This window comes from Lipotes vexillifer, unplaced genomic scaffold, assembly GCF_000442215.2.
Source record: "Lipotes vexillifer unplaced genomic scaffold, Lipotes_vexillifer_v1.1 scaffold61, whole genome shotgun sequence".
Classification (NCBI taxonomy): domain Eukaryota; kingdom Metazoa; phylum Chordata; class Mammalia; order Artiodactyla; family Lipotidae; genus Lipotes; species Lipotes vexillifer.
In genome coordinates this window covers 148,464-168,342 of record NW_006787051.1, presented here as the reverse complement: position 1 = coordinate 168,342, position 19,879 = coordinate 148,464, and the positions used below count along the sequence as shown (strand labels likewise).

The 19,879-nt window shown below is 45.8% G+C and overlaps 3 protein-coding genes across 3 annotated transcripts in view; 1 reads left to right on the top strand and 2 right to left on the bottom strand.

The window, feature by feature from the left end:
• FHIP1B (FHF complex subunit HOOK interacting protein 1B) overlaps positions 1-3,332 on the top strand; it is a 13,671-nt gene extending 10,339 nt beyond the window's left edge. Inside the window, exons 10-12 of the mRNA XM_007459863.1 lie at positions 2-112; positions 272-434; positions 2,971-3,332. Coding sequence (XP_007459925.1) covers positions 2-112; positions 272-434; positions 2,971-3,332 — 636 coding nt within the window. The remainder of the gene's footprint in view (position 1; positions 113-271; positions 435-2,970) is intronic.
• Positions 3,333-3,726: 394 nt separating this feature from the next.
• On the bottom strand, positions 3,727-8,526 carry CUNH11orf42 (chromosome unknown C11orf42 homolog). Its single transcript, XM_007459800.1, has 3 exons — positions 8,407-8,526; positions 4,215-5,013; positions 3,727-3,950 (listed from the first exon to the last, which is right to left on the bottom strand). The coding sequence occupies exons 1-3, from the start codon at positions 8,476-8,478 to the stop codon at positions 3,817-3,819; spliced, it is 1,005 nt and encodes a 334-aa protein (XP_007459862.1). The 5' UTR covers positions 8,479-8,526; the 3' UTR covers positions 3,727-3,816.
• Positions 8,527-13,512: 4,986 nt separating this feature from the next.
• Positions 13,513-19,879, bottom strand: part of LOC103071208 (olfactory receptor 52W1) — a 21,981-nt gene continuing 15,614 nt past the window's right edge. The window contains 2 exon segments of the mRNA XM_082931159.1: positions 13,513-13,833; positions 13,836-14,492. Coding sequence (XP_082787285.1) covers positions 13,513-13,833; positions 13,836-14,492 — 978 coding nt within the window.

The window sequence follows — 19,879 nt, the reverse complement described above, 5'->3', positions numbered from 1 at the left end:
CCTGCTGACGGGGCTGGTGGCCCAGCTGGCCTGCCACCCCCAGCCCCTGCTCCGCTCTTTCCTGCTCAACACCAACATGGTCTTCCAGCCCAGTGTCAAGTCCCTGCTGCAGGTGTGCGATGCATGCATGCATGGGTGCGTCCAGGCTCCATGGTGGGCCAGGCCCACAGCTGGAGTGGCCCTGGGGGGGCTGGGAATAGGCCTAGCGGGGCTAGAAAGGACTATGTCAGTCTAGAGCCACCCAGAAATGTCATGAAGTTGTGCTTCATAGGTGCTGGGCTCTGTGAAGAATAAGATTGAGAGCTTTGCAGCCTCCCAGGAGGACTTCCCAGCACTGCTATCCAAAGCCAAGAAGTACCTCATTGCCCGTGGCAAGTTGGACTGGACTGAGGGCCCTGCGGCAGGATCTGCCCCCCGCCGATCTGATTCCCTAGGTGAGGCTTACCCTGCCACCACCTCCCTGTCCTCCCTAGGCAACTGATTAGCTCAGGTTAACTGAGTTTCTTATTCAGGTTGAAGCCTTGCGCCGGGAACTAGGGAGTTGCAGAGAGTAGAGTCTTGATTTTGTCCTCAGGTTTCTGGGCAGAGGAAAAACATAGTTCTATCCACTGAGAGCCAAACCAACAGTACCAGCAAAAACTACTCTAGAAGTTGGGGACGGGCAAGGGGACAGAAGAGTCTCTAGCTTGAGATATTGTTAAAGCTTGGTAAAGGACATGGCATTTGACGTGGGCCTTGAGAGATGGGTAGGACTTGGGTAGGCAAAGGAGTGGGATGGCTTTATTCTTTTGTTCAGGGGTCAGCATGAACTGTTTAGTTGGAGCAGGGGATTTGGAAGTCGGTGGAACAGGTGGTAGTAAGGTTGGAAAGATTTGGTCAGAGCAGAAGGTTCTCAGCGTAGAAGTTGGGCTAGGCAGAGGTTGTAAACTTTTAGGCAGTGCGAAACCATTGGAGGTTCTTAGATCTGGGAATGGAGAGATAAGTGTGTTAGTTCATGTGCTAGTTGCACTGGAGCTAGGAGAAAATGAAGTCAGAAGAGCAATTGGGAGGCTTATGTCATAATGCAGATGTGACCTGTGAGGCTTGAATTAGAATAGTGGAAATAGAAAGGAAGAATTTGAAAAGGTGGAAATGGGAAGGAAGTACTGGCAGAGTTTGGTGAGTGGTTGTGGGGTATAAGGAAGAAGGAAGAGTTAAATGTGACCATGATATTCTAAATTTAGATCTTTCATCAACAAGTATCTGAGTGCTTGCCGTATGTGCTAGGTGTTGGCTGTGATACAGGGGACTCAGGGAGGTACAAGATGTGATCTTTGCTTTCAAAAAGCTGATAGTCTAGATAGTGACTAGAGGATTGTCATAACTGAGGGAGCAAGGTCCCAAAGGTGGTGGAAGTAAGTGGGATCCAGAGCACAGGAAAGTTTTTTCCCCCCTTTGAGGCAAATGAGGAGAGATCAAAGGAGGAAATGCTATGTACAAGTGGAGTTTTGAGGTGTGGAGGGAAATTTTAGGGAGTTGAAGTCATCCTTTATTTGCTAATTGAAGTAGGAGGCAAAATAATATGCTGAGCAAGAGAGCAGAGGTGAGATGGGGGCTTAAGGAGGAAAGTGTATAGGTTGGGAAGAGAGTACCAGAAGGGTTATTAGATAGCTGTGAAGGCCCAGCTGAAGTTCCTTAGCATGATTTCCTCATGGTCCAGTACCAGGAATTATTTCTTGCTTCCACAGTCCTGGTACTATGTTCACTGTGGAGGGCCCAGGGATATAGAAGTAAATAAGACAGAGTCCAAGCCCTTAAACTCACAGATTAATGTATGAGGTAGAAGACATGAGAACAAGTTATTAAAATGCAATGTGATAGAGCAGTAAAATGGGAAGTTAGTGGAGGGCAAATAAGAGGAGAGGTAGGGATGGGGAAATTAGGCCAAGGATGAAAACATTGAGGAAAGCAAAATTAAGGCAGAAGGGGCTACAGAGTCATGAAAGGAGCCTGGAGGGTTCCAGGAGGAGCACATAGGTGTGGATGCCAAAGCAGGGAGAGTTTCTAGAAGAGGTGGGAGGAAGTGTGTAGAGTTTCTAGAAGAGGTGCGAGGAAGTGTGTGAACCTGGTTGTAAAGGGCTCTGAACGCCAAATCTAATATATCTGTTTAGCATATCTCTGTAGCCATTATTAGAGGTCGAGAATGGGAATGGTATCATGATCTAGAGACTAGATCCCTAGAGTCTAGGCCCTAGGTCCTGGACAGGGCTAAGAACAGATCCAGAGCCAGCAATCTAGGAGGAAGGAAATTAGAGAAGACAAGGCAGTATTTTAAATGGTTCATTTGAGTCTAAGCTGACATGAAGTTGTCTGGCCACAACCAGTGGGAGGGTGGCTTTGGTGGATGTAGGAGAGGGATTGGTGGAAGGCCAAGTGGTGGCACAGGAGAGCAGAACTTGGAGGGACAGTGGTGTGTGACAGATCTGATACAGTCACTGAACTATGACTGCATATGTAGCACCTGTGGGTATTGAAGGAGCAGGGGTGTGGGTGAGGTGTTACAGATAGGCGGGGAAGGAGCAAATGTCTAGAGGATTGACCCATCTAGTACAGGAGGGTACTGGGCAGCAAGAATAAGGGCATGTTACAGACTGAGGAGAAAGAGCTTGGTGATGGTAGAAGAGTGATTGGAAAGGGAGGCGCAGTAAGAGAACCCCTCAAGGTGAAGGGGCCTGGAGAAGGGAGGGGTCTTGTCTGGGAATGAAGTATCTGAAGGGTTGACTGCCTAAAGACTGAGCATGATGGTTGGCTGGTGGGGAGGTTGCGTAGAGGGAAGGAGGCTGGGCAGGCAGCACTTTGGTGTTAAGAGTTCTAGTGGAGAGGTCCATGCCCTTGGGGGAGTGGGGGTGCGTGGGGAGGGGAATCTCCTCTCCCAGGCCAGGGAACTTTGCCTGACGCCAGCAGCTTCACGACACTCCTGTTTGTTCCCAGTGAAGAGCCGGAGGCCGTCCTTGGGGGAGTTGCTCCTGCGGCATGCACACAGTCCAACCAGGGCTCGGCAGGCGGCACAGATGGTTCTTCAGCCTGGGAGAGACGGCACAGGACTTGGCCTAGGTGGGGGCTCCCCTGGGGCATCAACACCGGTCCTACCCCCCCGGGGTGGGGCCCCTGACCACCAGGGTGAGGCTCTGCGAGTCAAGAATGCTGTCTACTGTGCAGTCATTTTCCCTGAGTTTCTCAAGGAGTTGGCTGCCATCTCCCAGGCCCATGCTGTCACCTCGCCTTTCTTGTTGGATACTTCAGAGGAGGGATCTGGCCCTCCCATCTCAGGCTTTGGGCCCCTCAATCCTTAACTTTCTTCCATGGACAATCAGGGCCTTGAGTGGCCTGTGCTGGGGCCAGGGTGTAGGCTCCTTTTTATGTTTGGAGGCAGTGGCAAGAGGACTTTTTAATTTATTTCCGATGAATGTTTTCTGGAGAACTTGTTGCAATATGTATAAAAGGGAAATCTCTATTCTGTGCTCATTCTTCTTTCCCACCCTTTTTCTGTAGGGCTGGGGCCCCAAGAAAGTTGTACATGGATGGGGAAGTGGTCAGGGTGTTTTCTCTCTGGTGAGGACACAATGCCAAGTTTTCGAGGTACTTCTTATGCCTTTAGAGGGTGAGGGGACATGAAGCCTGGGGAAAAACGTTGGGACTTTCCTCCTCCAGACTCCTACAGGAAGAAGCACCATGGGCCCAGGATGGTTTGGGGGAGCAGCAGCTGATGTTTATTGGGGACCAGTATCCCTATGTCAGATCTTGGGGGCCTGGCCCCCTGCATCTCTCGCCTCAGCTTCATTCGTCGTCGCTGTCAAACTCCGAGGACAGACCCTGCAGCAGGGGCAGGGACATGGAGTGCCGCTCGGGGTCCCCAGGGCCCCCACCCTGGGTTCCTGGTGCGGGGCTTCGGGGGCTGAAGAGCCAGTTCTCTGCCAGGGTTGGGGATAGCCACAGCTTGACTCATGCCCTTGTCTTTCTGCCGCCCTGGTCCCTCCCTCTGGTCTTCTGTGCTGTACCACCCCCTCACCAGGACCACGCTTCCATCTCGCCCTCCCCTGGCTCCCTCACTCCATCCCCCTCACCAGGGTCCAGTGTGGAGTTATGGGTGCCCCACACACTCCTGGGCTCTACACCCCACGCCCTTTCCCTCCACCTTATCGCATCCCTCTCTTCTTCATTTTCCCTAGCAGTACCTGACAGCATCTGGGGCCCCCTTCGGAAGGGGTTTCGGCCCTTGTAGGAGAATCTGGGTGGTCTGCCCTCTGGTCCTTCCTGGGGAGGTGGTGAAGGTGGGGCTGGGCCAGATGAGGGCACATCAGCAGCTTCGGGGACATTAGCAGGGGCTGACGTGGGGGCTGGAGGTGGCATGATGCTGAGGTCGGGTCTGACCCAACTGGCCCCATGGGGCAGTGGGTCTTTGATCAGGGGCTTCTGTGGTCCCAGCACTCCCTTGGGCTGCAGTGAAAACTTGAGGCAGGAGAAGGCAATAGGCAGTGACCGCTGTAACCAGAGCAGTTGGGGCTCCCGGGCTGTAGGCAGCAGCCCCAGCTGTAGCCAGGAACAGGAGAAGACCTGGTATATGACGTAGATGCTGTGGGTGCTTCGGAGCCAGGGAAGAGTCTGCTGTAAGCTCACCTGCCCTGGTGGCAGCAGCAGGAAGGCCACCTTCTTGCGCAGGCCACCCATATGTAAGCGGATCCGGCAGGGCTGCCCATCCAACAGTCGCATTTCCTCATAGGCTGTCTCTGCCCGGCCATTTGGTGAGTATTCTCTAGTGCAGTGGGCAAAGGCACCTTCAGAGCCTGCCTGCTCCAGGAGGTTCGGTAGTGGCCCCACTGGTTGTAGTGCCCGCCGGCCCTGCCGACCTGGCAGAGCCAGGCGGGTGTGGGCTGGGCGGGACTGTTTCACTAGCACACCCAGTAGGTCAAAGCAGGCTGCATCCGACAGGAAAGGTACTGCCACTACATTGGGCCCAAAGCGCTCCTCTGTAACCTGCAGGTGGCCAGTTTATAGGTCAGGGACTGAGTTAGGGTCAGAGTTAGGAGTTACCTAGTAGCTTACTCTAGCTTGACCCTCCCACTGTCACTGCACACTGTGCTCAAACTGTTGTGCTTCCTGCCTGTCTCCCAGTTCTCCCCTCTAGCAAAACCTGAATCTCTACTATGGGCCAGACTCTGCTAGATACTGGGAATGCATTAAAAAATGAGACTTTGTTCTTGTCCTGATATAGCTCAGAGAGCAAGCTGTGGAGCAGATGAGATGTGATTTAACAGCTTTTGTCTTTGATAGAAGAGGATCAAGGATAGTTTCTAGGTGGTAATGCTTTAACTGTGAAGGAATTAGCCAGGTAGGAGAATGGTCAGTCCAGGCAGAGGGAACAGCCAGTGAAAAAACTTGAACTTACAAACTAAGAGGGGCATAGTCAGGAAGGTATACTTTCATATTACTTAAGTGTAGGGTGTGGAGAGGGACAAGCACATAGGAGCTTGATTATTCAAGGCCTTGTGTGTGCGCTAAGTGATGGGACTTTTATCCTGAGGACAGTGGGAAGCCACTTGAAGGGCTCTGGTTAGGAGGGGCACAATTCAGATAGGCATTTTAGAAAGTTAATTTTGAATAGGAAGGCATAAAATAAAGAGAGATAGAAAAAGTCAGTTAAGAGTATTGTAAAATTCCAGGCAAGACATGGTGAGGCCCTGAACTAAAATAATGGGGGAAGGTATTTAGGTTATAGAATTATTAGAACTCGGTCACTTAAGGGGTGTGGGAAAAGGCATCCTCAAGGATTAGGGTTACATGGGTGATGTCATTAACCAAGAGTGGTTACACAGAAATAGGTTTGGAAGTCCACACCGCGTCTGTAACATCTTAGAATACACCTTCTGCCCGAGCTTCAGAGGATAGTTCTTTTAGGGATTTGAGGCCTCATCTTTGTAATGCTAGTTCCAGTAGGCTTTCATAGATTACAGTTCCTCTTGGTTTTGTCCTTCTGGCCTTTTTGTGCTTGGTAACCCAGTTCTGGAAAATTTAATTTCATGACCAACTGGGAAGCCCTGTAAGATCCTCTCCAGTAATTGTACTTACTCATCCAAGATATTGTTGGCTAAGGAGCATACACAGTTCCCTCTTTGGGCCCCTTTCATGTTAGAGTCCTATTCTTAAAATGCTGTGTGCCCTACTTCCCTCCGCCAGACCCCCCAATCCCATATGTCTGTGCCACTGCTGATGGTATTGCCCACTTGACTGGCTTTCTTGTAGAATTCACCAATGGTCCCTTAAGATTGATCTGCTTTTTTCTACGTAAAGCTGTTTTGGAAGTGCTGCCCCCCAGGGTAAGGGGGGGCGTAGCTAGTTGTGTCTGGACTTTACACAAGCTGAGATAGCTTGTCACTACTGTCTTGTCACCTAGCCAAGGAAATAACTGGTGCTCTTTGTTGATCTGCATGGAAGAATTTCCTATCATTCCTTCTCCTTTGTTTCACTAAGATGTGGGACATTTAACTTTTGGGTGGGGGCATAGGTCTGAAGAACAGGACCCTGAGAAGAACAGTTGGATTTCCAGGGGTGAGAGCAGAGCAATGGTGGGTTAGCATTTTTGTATAGAATGCTCTGCCTCATGACAGTGAAAGCATAATCATCAAATATAACCTCAGAATCCCAGTCTAGCTGCTCCTTTGGTGCCTAGGATTCTGTACAAATGAGACAAATTGGAATGTCTCCAGGAGAGGTCCCTCTAACAGGAGTGTGATGTTTCTTGTGGTCTAAATTTCTGCTAAAAGGTGATTAAGCTGGAAACTCTGTTTCAGAATATAGACATGAATTTGCCATGGAAGTTTATTAGGCCCTTATTCTTACCCTGAGGGCCCCAGTGGTTATCCTAAAGCAGGAAAAATAAAGCACTCAGCTCTATGCTAGGGTGAACGTGTTCTTGGCAGTCACCATTTGAGACCACGACCTGCTTCCACTGCACTTCTGGGTAGAATTTCTGAGGACTTAGAGGCCTGCAAATTCAGCTTTCCTCGGGGCAGCCCAGGAAAGTGATGGTGGAAGATTATCTTCCTGGAGGTACCTTGGTGGGTTTGAATTCTGAATAGGGAGCCCTTCAACCGCATTCTGTTTTTCTACAGTAAATCAGCAGTTCTGGAAGAGGAAACCAGGTTACTCAAAGGTATCCTACTTCTTGAACTTGTGACATACTACCAGTGATTTATCCTGAATGTCCCTACCCTGACTTTCCTGGCAATTTTCCATTTAAATAGGACAGGGAGTTTTTCTGATACTCAGAGATGGTGTAGCTTTTTAATAGTTAAAGACCCCATTTACTTCACCCTAATTCTGATTGATCTAGTCCAGGACCAACCTCTAACACTGCTGAAACTAGTTGCTCTCATTCTTGGGAGGACCTTGGCTCTTCTCTTTCTGCTTCCTTAGGAAGCTGACCTTTGTGGTGAGCTGCTACTCCATTGCAGATGGGAGCTACGTGCCATTAAGGCTGCTTTGAGTTTGGTAGGCACTGCTTTAAGATGATTGTTTTAAACTTGGTGGGCTGCTTTCTGAAAATGCTTTAAATTCACTCTCCTTCAGATAGCCTGACCAGAACCTGATCCCTAAATTCTCTAATATCAGAAATTAGTGTCCATCTAGATTTTGTGGGATTTTCTGGACACCAGCAACTCAGAGCTGAGATCTGCCTGCTCCTGGAAATCTGTATATTTGGCTCAAAACCCAAATTTCTCATTCTGTGGAAGTTAAGCTGGAGGGAATATCTGTGAAGAGGTCAAAGGTAAAGTTCAGGTTCTTTAGAAAACGTAAAAGGCCTTTCACCGTCAGCCCCTATACCTCTTCTTCCTCATTTTCACCACTAATTCTTTGAACCCTGTTCTGGAGGACTATTTGTAGTTCACTAATTTACATTTTTCTTTCTTTCTCTCTTGGCTTTTGCATATATTCTGCCTTTAACTAGTACACTGTTCACTCACACACACACCCCGCCCCTTGCTCATTAGGTGTTTATTAAGCACCCTTTATGTGCCAGGTATTCCTCTTCCCTCCATGTGAATAACTCCTATATGCCAAGCTAGAATGTACTCACTCCAGGAAGCCTTCCTGACCTAAGTCTACCCCTGACCTAGCACTTCTCTTTTCTGCTCTCATAGCTCCCTATCCATTGTCTTTCAAGGAACCTTTCTTACTGTTTTTGCAATTGTAATTAAATTGGACACTCTGTGCAAAGCACTTAATGCAGTGCCTCACACATAAGCCAGCACTGAGTAAATGTTAGTTATTATTGTCTTTAGGCTTCCAACTCCTTCCAACTTATAAACTGCTCAGACCCATCTAGGTCCCACTTTGTTACTTCCTCTTTAGCCCTCTTTACTTACCTACCTTATCTTTGATGAGGGTCCAGGTAGCATCAGCTTCATCCAGTGTCAGCAGGTGAGGGGTACCAACCAACATGATGGAGTGTGGGAGGGGTTAGGCAGGGCAGTAGCTGCTGCAGAAACCCCAAGCTGCCCATGGAGGTGAGGCCCCAGGCCCTGGACTCTGACCTACTACAGCATGAGGTCATAGAGGTCCTGCCGGGTGTTGGGGCCTTGGGTGGGGACAGGGCAGTCGCTTTCATCGCCTCACTGTACCCACCACCTGAGTCCATACTCTTTAGTCACCTATTCATTCTCCTGCTTTAGGGGAGGTAGATGCAGGTATCCATTAGGGTGTGTTTGTATATGTCTGTATGTGTGTGTGTGTGTGTGTGTGTGTGTGTGTGTGTGTGTGTGTGTGTGTGTGTGTGTGTGTGTGTGTGTGTGTGTGTGTGTGTGTGTGTGTGTGTGTGTGTGTGTAGTTCTTGGTCTGAGTTCTTTAAGGAAACAGTATCAGGCCTTTCCTCCTTAAAGCAATTTGCTATGCTGTCTTGTCAGTTGCAGATGACTTCTTTGTGAGGTTGGATTGGGGTCTTGAAGGACATGGGAGAAGCATAGATCAGGACTTAAACTGAGAACAAAGCAGTGGCGCTCAACCTCAGCCATACTTTGGAATTACCTGGAAGCTTTAAAAATTACTGGTACTTGGATCCTACTCCCAGAAATTCTGGTTTAATTGGTCTGGAGTATGCCTGGGCATCAGGATTTCTAAAAGCTCCCCAGGCAATTCTCATGTGCAGCCTAGGTTGAAACTCATTATTAATGAGTGGGTTACAGTTGCAGTGAGAACCAGGTGTGTGTAGGAGGGTGCCATGCTGAGTGGTGACAATGTGGAGGATAAGAATCGAATTGGGATAATGTTGCCTTAGTAACTGGAGAGAACTTTCAGGAAGCCAAAATTACCCAGCTAAATTTAAGGAAATTTTTCTTCATCCTCTACTTCCTTTCCAAGGCTGCTTTGTATCTAGTGGGTACTCTTCCTTTATGGCCCTAATCTATGTGTGGCTTTCACTTGCGTCTCCATCCAGAGATCTCAACCTGGTGTTTTGCTGGAGAAGAAGAGTGGTTTCTCCTTGGAGAAGGACCACTCTAGAGAGTCCTTCTAGTAGCTGCTTTCCCACTACACTCCTGTGTGCCCACGAAGACTCCTTGTGTGTGGGGAGCATCCTCCCCTATCCTTGCCCAGCATGTGGAGTTATCCCACAAAGTGGGCCATTGTCTGAGATGACATGAGCATGAAGCACTGGGAAGGGTCCTACTGTGGTGGGAGAGAGTGTTACCAAGAAAAGTTTCTTCAAGGAGAGGTGACTGGCCCCAGGAGAGGGCCAGTCTTCCGAGAGAGCTGAGAGTTTGGGTATCAGGTCTTTGAGCAAAGGTTTGGCAAGTGAGCATGGGCCGGTGCTCCACTAGAGGAATTAATCTTCAAATATTTGTTGAAATTGAATGTGTTAGGGGCTATTCCAAACACTTTGAATGCATTATCTTAGTTAATCCTTTTAGTAACTTCTTGAAGTAGGAACTATCATTTCCCCATTTTACAAGTGAATTAACAGGCTCAGAGAGGTTAGATAGTGCAAAGCATACAGTGAGTTAATGGAGGATCTGGGATTCAAATCTGCGTCTGCCTGATTCCAGCTTTAACCATTAACCAGTAGTTCCTTTTGGTGAAGGGAGAGATCAACACGTTCCTTCTGCTTGCCTGAGTGTGGTGGGAGGGGTGTGTGCCAGGTGGAAGTACAACGTGGTGTGGTGACAAGGAAATGGGCAGGATGAGAGAAGAGCCGCAACAGACCAAACCGGAAACCCCAAGCTTCCTGTTACGTGAAACCAAGTCTCTTCCTCCTACTGCCCCTTTAGCACATTGTTTGTTATTGTTGACAAGGAGAGGTCACCTGGTAAAGTACAACTGGCACCTCTGTTCCCTCAGAAAGGAATTCTGAGTGAGGTAGACAGAGACAAGGACAAGAGACACAGACGTGGGGCAAAACTGACCAAAAGAGCAAGGAGACAGATGCAGAGGGACAGAGACGTTGAGAGCTGTTGAGAGACAGAGGCAGAGAGTGATGCACATCTGTATCCTGAAGAGGGTCCAGAATGAGAAGGGGGTGGTTGAAATAGGGGTGCAAGGATGATGAGCTGTTGGTGAAATCAGAGGCTCTCTTTCAGATTTTTGTTCATAGAGGGAGCTCGGAGGGGAAATTGGGTACTGTTGAACTCCTCAACCAGAAGCCCATAACTCTGTTTTCTGTCTTTTGTGGTCTGAATACCATGATTCTCTAGGCTCCCTAAATTCCATCCTGCCCTTCTCTAAGTAAGTCTGTCTTTCCTTTCAGCTCACAGAGTCTGAGACTGAAATTTGATGAAGGAAAGCACATGACAGCTGAGTTCTAGGTGGAGCTGATGAGCCCAAGGCCTGGGCTCTTTGGGCCATATCCTGTTCATGGGTTTTGCCACCATGGTAGCACGTTCTGGCGTCTCCCTGGGAAAAAAGGCACAGCTTATCAGCATATCTGAGGAGTGACCAGAGTGGAGAGCACAGGGAAACAAACAGGTAGGGGCTGTTATCCAGAGAACATGCTGCTCTCTGCAAGAGCCTCCAGGGCAGTATAGAATAGTTTGGATAGCAAAGACCTCAGAGTGATCAAGAGCCCTAACAAGTCTCTTCACTTCTCTCAGGCTACAGGGATAATCCTACAGGTCCCTAACCACTTATTTGAAACCTTTTGGGATGGATGTGTTTTGGAATTCAGAATTTTTCACGTTTTAGAAAGGGAATATTGTGCCTTTATGATATATAAAGGAATACCCCAGTGAGATTGAGGGCGGTGCCCTGTCATCAAACCCATCAATATTTCTGTAGCTAAATGTATGAATATTCACACTAAGTGAGATAAGTAGTATAAATATGATCATGACGGGTCAGGCCAGATTTTGGGTCAAAGTTATGAAAAAACTATTGTTTCTTCAGAGATGTTTTATTTTGTAATTATAGGTAAGGGATTATGGGCTTATAATTGTTCTCAGGTGGTAGTGAGGAGTAAGCGTGCCGGAAAAGCCTCTGAACACACCGCATGCTAAGGTATGTATGCGATCTCAATCCAAAACAAAAGGTAAATGTCTGAGTGGGTGGACTTTTGGTTTAGCAGTGAACAAGGTACAGCTTTGGACTCAGCTGCCTTGGGAGTTGTGCACAACCATGGAGTGAAGGTGCCTTAGCAGAGAGGCTTCCTGTGGTGGGAGGGTGACAACTCACCACTTTTGAATGTCGGCTGCACATGATTTCCCTTTTCACGTACCAGAGGTGAAAAACAAAAAATGGTGTGTGTGACACATGACTGTCACGCATTTCTTTATAATAATGTTGTAATAAATATCTTACTGCATACATCTTTGTTCACATCTCTATTTTGTTAGGATAGATTTATTGAGGAGGAATCACTAAGAGAAGGATGTGTAAATCTTAAAGACTCATGACCCATTAGGATTAGAATTTTGTCACAATTATCTGTAAAATCATTGCCTGGAGGGCTTTTTAACTTTGAACTTCATGGAAAAAGATTAGCCTTGAGAATGACTGAGCCCACACTTGGGTTGAGGAGAACCGTAGATTTCCTCCTCATCCACTTGGCTTCAGCATTAACACCTCTGAAAATCACACTGAGCTCCTGGGCTATCTCTTTAGTTCCTTGTTAATGAGGACCTGGTGAGACCCCATGTGGCTCTGGAGATGGCATCACTTGCTTTTTCGGATCTGCAGCCCTCCTGTGTGATATCCCATGGTGCTTGGTCCAGCCGTCTGAGTGATCCAGATTGTACTGGGCTTCAGGTCTTAATGGCTAACCCTAATACCCATGGTTATGATCGTTTTCCCAGAGAGCTTGGGTCTGCCTGTGCAGCCCATAGCTTTCTCTGACCTCATAATAGTGACTCCCTGCCTTTTGTCTGAGAATATTCTCATTCTGGATTTTATGCTGGCATGAAAGATTTTTTTGTGCAATGTCCTTGCAGTGTGGAGTCTTTTAGCAGAAAGTGAATCCCATGTTGGGCAATACCACGACACTTCCTGTTTAATATCTCTGTTCTCTGGAAGCCACAGCAGTGTGAAATATTCCTATTTCATCATATTGCACCAGCACTGTGTGCTACTTGTGATGTTGGCCAGAACAAATAGGGGTTCTATTTGATGAGGATTTTGTTTGAGAATTCTACATTCTGGTTCAGGATGCACAAAAGGGCAGACTGGTAAGAGACCATAATGACTCGACCTCAGGCAAACAGGTGAAATATTAAATACAACGATTTTCTGGGATATCAAAATTTCTTTCAGTTGGACCCCTGGCCCCTGAAGCTGCAGGCCTAGGGAGAGACGTTGTAGCCATTAACTCCCGAGACTTTGGCAGTGCAGTGAGGCTAGGGGGAATAGTGATTACACATGAGACCAAGAAGATTCTCTGAACTGAATATGTCTTAAGGATCAGGGTCTTTAGACAAATTTGGGACCCCGGGGCACATTATCCAGATTCTCAGAAGGTGGGGAATAAGCCTGTTTAGCTCCTTCCCTAAGGACAGACTGAAAACAGCATCTGGCTCCAGGCATAGAGGGCTGTGATCCCGGACAGGTACCCAAGCACTTGCCTCCAGAGGCAGTGTCAGTCTTCCCAGGCTCCTGGGTCCAGGATCTGTAGAGGAGCTTTTGTGTGGGAACAGGGGCAGACTTAGGTTAAAATGATGAGGCAGAGTAGGGGGAGGAGAAGGAGGGTAGTCTTCTTTAAGTTAAATCGTGTGTACTGTGATCCCATGATAACTCCCTGGTCCCTTTTCTTATTTTCTCTGCATGGTAACATGTGGTAGCCTGTCTCCTGCCTCCTCCCAAGCAGAATGCATGACTAGGCCAGTCTACATATGCCAGTGGTACACACAGTAGAGCCTTCACAGCAAGTATCTGTTGAGTGATTATCACAGTCATAGGCAGACCATGGGACAAAGATGACATAATCCATACCTCCAGACCCCAGACTCCTCTGAATGTCTCCCCGCTTCTACCCCCAGCCTCCGTTGTTTTCACTGCCTATTAGAACTGGCTTTTTCTGAGTGCGAAAGTTTCTAGGAGCTGGTCGCTGATCTGCTTGGTGCGGGCCCCGTAGATGAGCGGGTTGAGGGCAGATGGTAGCAGCAAATAGTTGTTAGAAAGAAGGATGTGCATGGGTTTTGGGATGGTGTGATGACCAAAGAGGCATGTGAGGTATGAGAAGAGACCAGGCACATAGAAGGCCAGAATGACACAGATGTGGGAACTCCATGTACCAAAGGCCTTGGCATGGGCTTCCCGGGTAGGCAGCTGCAGCACAGCGTGGGAAATGAGCCCATAAGAGCCTGTGATGCCTAGGATATCTATACACCTGACACGGCCAATGAAAGCGGCAGCCCATACAAGTTGCCGGCCCGAGTGTTACCCCCCACCAGCTCCACCACCGCCATGTGTGCACAGTGGGCGTGGTCTGTGGTCTTGGCTCAGAAGTGCCCAAATCGTGCAAACAGCAGAGGGAAAGGCACAACAACTGCCACAGCTTTCAGTGCCAGTGCCAGGGCTGCATAGTCCACGTGGGCTTTGGTGACTAGGATGGGGTAGTGCAGTGGACGCCCTACTGCCACAGCACGATCACAGGCCATGGCCAACAGCACACCAGATTCCACGGCCATCAGTGCATGAACAAAGAACATCTGGACCAGGCAGGCAACATATGGCACAGGCTGGGGCCCAAGCCACAGCACAGCCAACAGCCTTGGAGCTATAGATGTGGCTAAACCCAGGTCTGTGGCTGCCAGGGTGGCCAGGAGCAGAAACATGGGCTTGTGCAGTGTGGAGTCTATCTCCACCACTGCCAGCAGTGCTCCATTGCCCAGCAGGGAAAGCAGATACATGGGCCCAAAGACCAGTGTCAGACAGGCCTGGGCAACCCCTAACTCTGGAATGCCAGTCAGTATGAAGAAGGTTGGGCGTGAGAAGGTGGAGTTGGACTGTGGAGCTTCTGCCATCCTGTGGGGTCAAAGCTTTAGGGCTCATGGTGGCCTCACTCCTGATAGGGGAAGGACAAAGGGAGAGATGTGAGGGGTGTCTCAGTGGCATAGATTCATCCAGGTATGTGTAGGAGTGGTGCAGGGCTGGGAGGATTGCAGTGTTATAACCTTTGATTTTTTTGGATGGATAATCCAGGTCACAACCCTAGCTAGGATGGGAGAATCCTTGTGCCTGAAAGTCCATGAGTATTGCAGGGGGAGTAATGGGAGACAATGGTAGTGAAGTGTGATGTCACTGCTGCAGTGGCTAGTATAGCTGGAGCCCTCCATTTGGAGCTCAGCTGAGAGTGGAGCAGAGATGAATGTTTTTCTTCCTAAGGGTCCAAGTAGAGTCAATTTCAGTCTTGTAGATGGGGAGAAGGCCAGTGCTGGGTGGGGATCAGGCCTCAGGCTGGTTTTGTCCCTGACTGTGTATCCTTAAGCAGAACTCCTGGGCCTCAGCTTCCTCAGCTCTGCAGTGGGGGTGAGCACAGTGATCTTAAGTGTTGCCCAGCTTTAACATTCTGGGCACCAGCCCCACAAGAAGAAAGAAGGAGAGTAGAGAGAAAGGGAGAAACAGGAGGAGGAGGCAGATGAGACCTGGAGTGAAGGCTGATGTGACAGGAGAAAACCTGGTGGGTTTTGGGGGTGTGGGATGCGTATTTTATTCTTAACTTGATGCTGAAGTAGTGAACTTGAACGTGGGCTGGAGAATTGATGCTGGGCCTGGGAAGCAGTGGAGAAAGAGATGGCTGAAAAAAAGGGAACTTCTCTGTCTTCTTTCCTTCTTCACGAACCAGAAGGGGGTTACCCTCGAGTTTCATTCCTGGGGTGCCAGAGGCAGAACAGGTGACAGAAGGGGAGGAGATGGCACTCAACCCAGAGTAGCAGCCAGAAGAGGAAGAAGCATCTCTGGTGTTGGAGGAGGCAGGATGAGTAGAACCGATTCCTCCCAGAATCTAGCCCATGGCAGAAACTTGATAAAGGTTGGATGGATAAATGAAGGAGGAAGAAAGCACCAGCAGAAGACTTGACTGGGGAAAGAGCCTAAGCACCGTGTGTTTGCAGCTTCTCTTCACCTTGATCAATGCCTGTGGGGCCCTTTCTACCCACTTCCCTCAGGACCCTTACCCCTCTCACCTGGGCCACATTAACTCTTCCCTGTTCTGCCTCTGCTAGCCTGGGTAACTCAGGAAGTAGAGTAAGGAGGCAGGGATGGGGGCAACAAGGAAAGAGACTGACTTTTGGCAGTGGAAAGATCTGGGTTAGAGGAACACTTCCTCTGGGAAGTCTTTGCTGACTTCCTGAAGTCTGGAGAGAAGACCTTGCTTTCTTTATTTAATAGCATCAGTTCCCCTCTGTTGTAATTACTTGTCTCTCTCTCCCCCACTAGACTGAAAGAGTTACAGGCAGTGCTTATTAGCCTCAATATTACCACTGCTTATCACAATGCCTGGTAGTTAGTTGTCTGTAAATAAATATTTATTGCTCTTAATTGTGGGACAAAATTGCTGACCCAAACAGCCACGCAAACAGCATTTGCTAACAGGGGCTCCTACAGTTTCAGAAGCCTTCAGTATCCATGGAAATGAAAAAGAGTTATTCACCATCATCCACACGTCCACTGAGTAAAATTCTTTCTGCTATAATGAGACATATTCTAAAAATCACCACACTATGTAAGATAATATAATGAAACCACAGGGCCTATAGAAAAAATGGGAGTAGGGGCACAACATTAACAACTTCATCAGTGACACATTTAAAAAAGGATGGGAACCTAATAAAAATGGTAGTACCATTTTACATATGTTAAGTGGTTAGAATGTAACCTGTGGGATGAGTAAAAGCAGTTCTAAGGGGGAATGTTATAGCAATAAATGCCTACATTAAGAAGCAAGAAAGATTCCCAAATAAACAACCTCACTCTACGCCTTAAGGAATGTAGAAAAAGAAGAAGAAACTGAGCCCAAAGTTAGCAGAAGAAAAGAAATAATAAAGATTAGAGCAGAAATAAACGAAATAGAGAACAGGAAAATGATAGAAAATATTAACCAAACTAAGAGTTGATTCTTTAAAACAATAAACAAAATTAATAAATCCCTTAGCTAGACTAACCAAGGAAAAAAGAGAAAGAAACCAAATCAACAAAATTATAAATAAAAAGGAGACATTAGAATGGATATCACAGAAATTCGAAGGATCATAAGATGCTACTGTGAATAACTGTACACCAACTAACTGTACAACCTGGAAGAAATGGAAAAATTCTTAGAAACATACAATTTACAGTTCAAGACTGAATCTTTGAAAAAAGTAGAAAATCTGAATAGACCAATGACTAGTAAGGAGATTGAATCAGTAATCAAATTCTCCCGATGAAGAAAAGTCCAGGACTGGATGGCTTCACTGGTAAAATTTTACCAAATATTTAAAGAATTATCCCTCAGCCTTCTCAAGCTCTTTGGAAAAAGAGCTTGAATTTGAGTTTCTTTGAAACTCAAAGAGTTTGAGTTTCTTTGAAAAAAATTGAAGAGGAGGGAACACTCCCAAACTCATTTTACAAGGCCAGTATTCTCATGATAACAAAACCAGAAAAGGACACTGCTAGAAAAGAAAACTACAGGCCAATATCCCTGATAAATATAGATGCAAAAATTCTCAATGAAATACGGCAAACCAAATTCAAACTATTCTCAAACTATTCCAAAATACTGCAATGTAAGGAATGCTTCTGAACTCATTCTATGAGGCCAGCATCACTCTGATAACAAAACCAGACAAAGATATTTAAAAAAAAAAAGAATTACAAGTCAATATCCCTGATGAACATAAGTGCAAAAATCCTCAGCAAAATATTAGCAACAAATTTAACAATACATTAAAAGTATCATAAACCATGATCAAGTGGGATTTATCCCTGGGATGCAAGGATGGTTTAATATACACAAATCAATCAATGTGATGCATCATGTTAATAGAATGAAAAAAAGAATCACATGATCATCTCAATAGATGCAAACAAAGCATATGACAAAACTCAACATCTATGCATGATAAAAACTCAACAAATTAGGCATACAAGGAACATATCTCAACATAAAAAAGGCCATATACGACAAGCCCACATCTAACTTCATACTCAGTGGGGAAAGGTTGAAAGCTTTTCCTCTAAGATCAGGAACAAGACAGTGGTGCCCACTCTCAGCACTCCTGTTTAACATAGCACTAGAGGACTTCCCTGGTGGTCCAGTGGTTAAGACTCCGCACTTCCAATACAGGCGGTGTGGGTTCGATCCCTGGTCAGGGAACTAAGATCCCACATGCCGAGTGGTGTGGCTAAAAAGCAAAACAAAACAAACAACAACAAAAACACCCCCACATATCACTAGAAGTCCTAACTAGAGCAATCAGGCAAGAAAAAGAAATAAATAGGTATCTGAATTGGAAAGGAAGAAGTAAAATGGTCTCTATTTTTAGGTGACATGATTTTATATATAGAAAATCCTGAAGACTCAATCAAAAGACTATTAGATCTAATCAATGAATTCAATAAGGTTACAGGATACAAAATTAACATGCAAAATTCAGTAGCATTTTTATATACTAATGACAAATTTTCTGAAAAAGAAATAAATGATTCCAAATCATTTACAATAGAATCAAAAACAATAAAATAATTAGGAATAAATGTAACTAAGGAGATGAAAGATCTCTATTCTGAAAGCTATAATACATTGATGAAAGAAATCGGACAAGACACAGATAAGTGGGAAGGGTATCTTGTGTTAATGGACTGGAAGAATTAATTTTGTTAAAATGTCACTGCTACCAAAAGCCATCTATAGATTCAAATGCAATCCCTATCAAGAGTCCAATAACATTTTTTTCACTGTAGTAGAAAAAAATACTCCTAAAATTTATACGGAACCACAAAAGACCATGAATAGCCAAAGAAATCATGAGAAAGAAGAACATAAGCTATACTCTAAAGCTATAGTTATCAAAAGAGTATGGTACTGGAAGAAAAACAGACAAATAGACCAATGGAACAGAACTGAGAGCCCGGGAATAAACACAAGCATACACAGTCAACTAATATTTGACAAGGGAGCCAAGAACACTTGATGGAGAAAAGAGAGTCTTTTCAATAAATAGTGCTGGGATAATTGGATATTCACATGTAAAAGAATGAAACTGGACCCATATCTTACACCACTCACAAAAATTAACTCAAAATAGATTAAAGACTTTAGTGAATGAACCCCAAATTATGGAACTCCTAGAAGAAAACATAGAAATAAAGTTTCTTGGCATAGATCTTGGTAATATTTTTCTTTGGATATGACACCTAAAGCACAGGCAACAAAATAAAAAACAAACAAGTAGGACTACATCAAACTAAAAAGTTCTGCACAGCAAAAGAAACCATCAACAAAATGAAAAGACAATCTATGGAATGCGAAAAAAATCTTTGCAAGCCATGTATCTGATAAGGGGTTAATATCCAAAATACATAAAGAACTCATACAACTCAATAGCATAAAACCAAATAACACAATACAAAAAATGGGCAAAGGACCTGAATAGACATTTCTTCAATGAATATGTGTGAAAGGCCAATAAGTACATGAAAAGATGTTCAACATCACTAGTAATTAGGGAAATGCAAATTAAAATCACAATGAGCTATCACTTCATGCCTGCTAGAATGGCCATCATTAAAAGACAAGAGAATACAAATGCCAGCATGGATGTGGAGAAAAGGAGAACATGTGTGCACCACTGGTGGGACTATAAATTGATACAGCTACTATGGGAAGTAGTATGAAGGATCCACAAAAGATTAAAAATAGAACTACAATATGATCCAGCAATTCCAGTTCTGGGAAACAGTTGACCCTTGAGCAACATGGATTTGAACTGCATGGGTCCACTTATATGTGAATTGTTTTTCAATAAATACATGCTACAGTACTACATAATCCACAGTTGGCTGAATCCATGGATATGGAGGGCCAAATGTAAAGTTTCTGTGGATTTTCGACTGTTTGGGGTTTGGGGGGTCTGTGGCCCTAATACCTGCATTGTTCATGGGTCAAGTGTATATCCAAAGGAAATGAGAACATAACTCCAAAAGATATCTGCAACCCCATATTCATAGCAGCATTATTTACAATAGCCAACACAGGGAAATAACCTAAGTGTCTGTTGATGGATAAAGAAGTTGTGGTATATATATATGAGGAAATCCTATGGTTTGTGACAACACGGATGGACTTTGACGGCATTATGCTAAGTAAAATAACTCAGAGAAAGGCAAAGACTATATGATCTCACTTATATGTGGAATCTAAAAAAAAAAAAAAAAAAAAAAAAAA

Coding starts and splice junctions, on each gene's coding strand:
- CUNH11orf42 (XM_007459800.1), bottom strand. CDS start 8,478: ATGTTGGTTGGTACCCCTCACCTGCTGACACTGGATGAAGCTGATGCT. Junction 5,014..8,406: donor GGACCCTCATCAAAGATAAG/GTAGGTAAGTAA, acceptor GGCCACCTGCAG/GTTACAGAGGAGCGCTTTGG. Junction 3,951..4,214: donor GGGGCCCCAGATGCTGTCAG/GTACTGCTAGGG, acceptor CAACCCTGGCAG/AGAACTGGCTCTTCAGCCCC.